Source organism: Sinocyclocheilus anshuiensis, unplaced genomic scaffold (genome assembly GCF_001515605.1).
Source record: "Sinocyclocheilus anshuiensis isolate Anshui unplaced genomic scaffold, SAMN03320099.WGS_v1.1 scaffold1866, whole genome shotgun sequence".
Taxonomy (NCBI): Eukaryota; Metazoa; Chordata; class Actinopteri; order Cypriniformes; family Cyprinidae; genus Sinocyclocheilus; species Sinocyclocheilus anshuiensis.
Window position 1 is genome coordinate 130,930 of NW_015547732.1, and position 4,139 is coordinate 135,068.

Sequence of the window (4,139 nt, forward strand, 5' to 3'; positions counted from 1 at the left end):
TATAAAAGACTTACTTACATTCTGCGAGTCAGAACAGCCGTAGTCTACTCTACCAGGATCAGGAAACAGTCCTCCATAAAATGCGCTGCACACATCTGAATATTTGGGTTAAACTGTTCTGGAACAGTGTTGTAAATACAACTTAACCACTGATTTCTAGTCGTGTCCACTTTTGGAAGAACAAACAAAGTAGTTTCACTTTCACAACTAAACACACAGCTCTTCACGACATGGCGGCAACGGCAACAACAATACTACAGTGAGAATAAAAGTTACGCCTTCTTTCTTTGCGTGAACATTTGGGCGGCGTTATGCAAATCTTCCCACATCGTGACGTAGACATGTGGGGGCGTGTTAGAACGAGCCGTTTTAGGTAGGTGTGGCTGACTCTTAACTTTTATAAAGAATATCTCTTTGGATTTGAGACTTTAGTCTTTGCAACTTTACAGATCTTCTTTATGCACCAAGAGCTTGTAACACTCCAAAGAGAAAGGAAAAATTGAAATCGCATCATATGACCCCTTTAATCTCATTCTTGGCCCCGCCCCTTTAACAGTTGTAAACGGAGGCGGGCGGGGATGATTGACAGTCAAGCCCCTCCCCCTGCGTCCGTTGGAAAGCGTTGAGAAGATCTTTCTGGAGCGTCCGCACTCGTAAATAAGCGCCGCTGACGTACGTTACGGATCTCCCAGAGCTCAGTGACAGCTGAGGAGAAAACTCTACAAGCCTTACGGAGAACCGCTTAATCTAACTCACTCTAACAAACCATTCAATGTAAGAATACAGAATCTGAATAACATCCCAATTCGCCATCATTTGACTCTTTTCGCCTGCATATGCGACGTTTATTCGCGCTTCATTCATTCGTCAACACTCTTTTAACAGTTGCGATGCTGCTGCGCTACTTTTAATTTCCTATCTCAATTTCAAATGAGTTTTAACATCAGTCAGCATGTTTAAATCGGCAGATTGCAGTCATCAGACCATTTGGAGTTGTTACCTCAGAGGATTTCCATCAGATTAAACGAGGCTCCTGTACCTTTAAGATAAATGTGCTTATGAACACATGCGAGGAATTATTACACATGCACGGAGTGCATTATAAATATGTGATTTTATAGATGTTGTTGCTATTATTAAAGCTTAAGGTGTAACAGAATGCACTGGTGCATTGCGTGGGAGTCAAATAAGTTATATTAATAGAATTAATGCAATACCCTTTTGCATTTGAATTAAACCATGTTATGATTCCTTAAATGGCTTAGGAAGGTTATACAGTATAGTATAGGATTTTGATCTCGATTCAGTGTCAATACACATGTATATACTGTATTAGGGGATACAAATCTTCTGTTGAATGCAGTTTTTTGGTACCGTTTTAAACTTTCAAGTCAAATTAAATTCAGTATTTGCTTGTTTTCATTAATATTCACTTGTGTGTACTTATACGAGTATCATTGAAAATTAAAAAGGAATGTAGTTTATTAACTTTTTTAATTTCACATTTAAAAAAAAAACCTAGTGTCTAAATATTTATTCAAATGCAAAACTTAAAAATAAGTAAGCAGGTATGAGCTGCAATACTCTTTTGAGAAACCAGACTAGTAGATACATGCATATTTATTAAAGAGCAAACCATGTCATTACAAATAAAACTTTTTTTTTTCCGAGCATCCAATTTGCTTCTTTGCTTTGGAATTTAAAACCATTTTCTCTATTTTAATCTTACATAGGCCTACTACACTAATTGTAATATAAGTAGGCTAATAGAAATATTAGAAAAAAATATTTTAAGTGTCCATTAATGGACCATAATTATTGCAAAATAGTATTTAGGACCGAACGATCTCCTAAAAATAGTAAATACATATTATTGAACTAAAATATAGAACATTTATTTAATAATTTTTTTAAAATTGATTATTGTTAATTTTATTACTGACTGATTAATCAGTAATAAAATAAAAACAAAGATGCACATTACAAGAAATATAACAGTGCTTTATAAAATTTTAATGCAAAAAATAATGATAATTAAATCATATATAAAAAAAAATAGCATGCAGCCTTCAACTTTTTCACATAAACAGTTAGTAATAGAATTAAAAAATACAAAGATGCACATTACATTTTCATTGTAGTGCTGGGTGGTATGACCAAAAATTTATATCACGGTATTTTTCAAAATTATACCGGTTTCACGGTACATGACGGTATTTTTTTTTTTCATGCATGACCAGGTGTTAACCATATTTTCTACTGATTGAGAGGAAATACTGCAGTATATTGACTTAGAATGCCCTATTTTACTGTCATGATGAGTGAATATTGTCAAAAAATACCACACTAAATAGTGACTAAACACGACCCCTTTTAATACATGTTAACCAGGAGTCACTCTCATTTATAATCGCGACATCGTCTGATAGAGACGCCGAGAGAGGCGACACTTCGGGAAAGTCAGACCTCGCGTTCGCGGGACAGCACTGGCGAAATCTTCCAACTGAACCATAGCTAAGGTTTATCCAAAAAAGTCACTAGGTTTGTCAGTATGAATATTCTATGGAAAAAAGCCACTAAAAGGATCTGAAAGTTGCTAAATCTAGTGCTAAAGTCGTGCTCGTGTGTGTGGGAGCTGATGGCAGGGGGCGGTGGATATTTGTGGCGGTCAATGTGGATATTGTGGATGAGTTCTTCTGTGTCATCACGTTCTATTAGTCCTACAGATTCAGTTTCGGAGCTTTCACGCTTAGTAACACATACAGCTGTTCCCTCACCACAGTGCAACAGTGAAAAGGGACCCCTTTCAAACAGTGTCGCGTTCCGAACCTTGTTTAAGCGACATATCACACTTTTTTATAGCGTTATTTTAAAAATTCATATCATAGCAAAAATAAACATCGGTATTCGGTATGAACCGGTATACCGCCCAGCACTATTTCATTGTCTTATTAAAGCTGCTTAAATGATCAAATGGAGCTGTAAAACTAAATAAAATGCTCTTACTTCCCATCAGGCTTTGGATCAAATCCGCTATGAGAGCCTCACAGACCCGAGCAAGCTGGACTCAGGAAAAGACCTCAAAATCGAAATCATTCCCAACAAACAAGAGCGCACGCTCACAATCATCGACACCGGCATCGGCATGACCAAAGCAGACCTCATCAACAACCTGGGCACAATCGCCAAATCCGGCACCAAGCCATTTATAATTTTGACCCATACAATGTATTGTTGGCTATTGCTACAAATATACCCCAGCGACTTAACACTGCTTTTGTGCTGCAGGGTCACACATATATATATATATGCTTTATATTCCAGAATCCTTATTTATAATCCTTATTATTAATCTTTTATGCAGATGCCCGAGAACGCCACACAGCCCATGATGGAAGAGGAAGCAGAGACCTTTGCCTTTCAGGCTGAGATCGCTCAGCTGATGTCTCTGATCATCAACACCTTTTATTCCAACAAAGAGATCTTCCTCAGGGAGCTCATCTCCAACTCTTCAGATGTAAGTCAATCAGTGCATTCTCCATTTATGTTCCAGCATTTGTTCCAAAAATTCACAATAACACAATGCATATCTTCAAAACAGGCATTGGACAAGATCAGATATGAGAGCTTGACAGACCCAAGCAAACTCGACTCATGCAAGGACCTGAAGATTGAACTCATCCCCGATCAGAAAGAGCGCACGCTCACAATCATCGACACCGGCATCGGCATGACCAAAGCAGACCTCATCAACAACCTGGACACCATCGCCAAATCCGGCACCAAGGCCTTCATGGAGGCCCTGCAGGCCGGAGCGGACATTTCTATGATCGGCCAGTTTGGAGTGGGTTTCTATTCCGCCTACCTAGTGGCCGAGAAAGTCACGGTGATCACCAAACACAACGATGATGAGCAGTACATCTGGGAGTCGTCTGCAGGAGGATCGTTCACCGTTAAAGTGGACAGCTGTGAGTGTCGTTTGATCTTGTGAATGATTTGACAGACGGCCGCTGAAATACTGTAAGCTGTGGCTGAAGGTTAAAGGGATAGTTCACCCAAAAATTCAAATTCTGTCATTAATTACTCACCCTCATGTCGTTTCAAACCCGTAAGACCTTCGTTCATCTTCGGAACACAAA

The 4,139-nt window shown here is 38.7% G+C and overlaps 1 protein-coding gene across 1 annotated transcript in view; it reads left to right on the forward strand.

Moving 5' to 3' along the window:
• The window catches only part of LOC107704347 (heat shock protein HSP 90-alpha 1-like), a 26,902-nt gene that overhangs the window by 10,540 nt on the left and 12,223 nt on the right, over positions 1-4,139 (forward strand). Inside the window, exons 2-3 of the mRNA XM_016507247.1 lie at positions 3,365-3,517; positions 3,602-3,968. Coding sequence (XP_016362733.1) covers positions 3,365-3,517; positions 3,602-3,968 — 520 coding nt within the window. The remainder of the gene's footprint in view (positions 1-3,364; positions 3,518-3,601; positions 3,969-4,139) is intronic.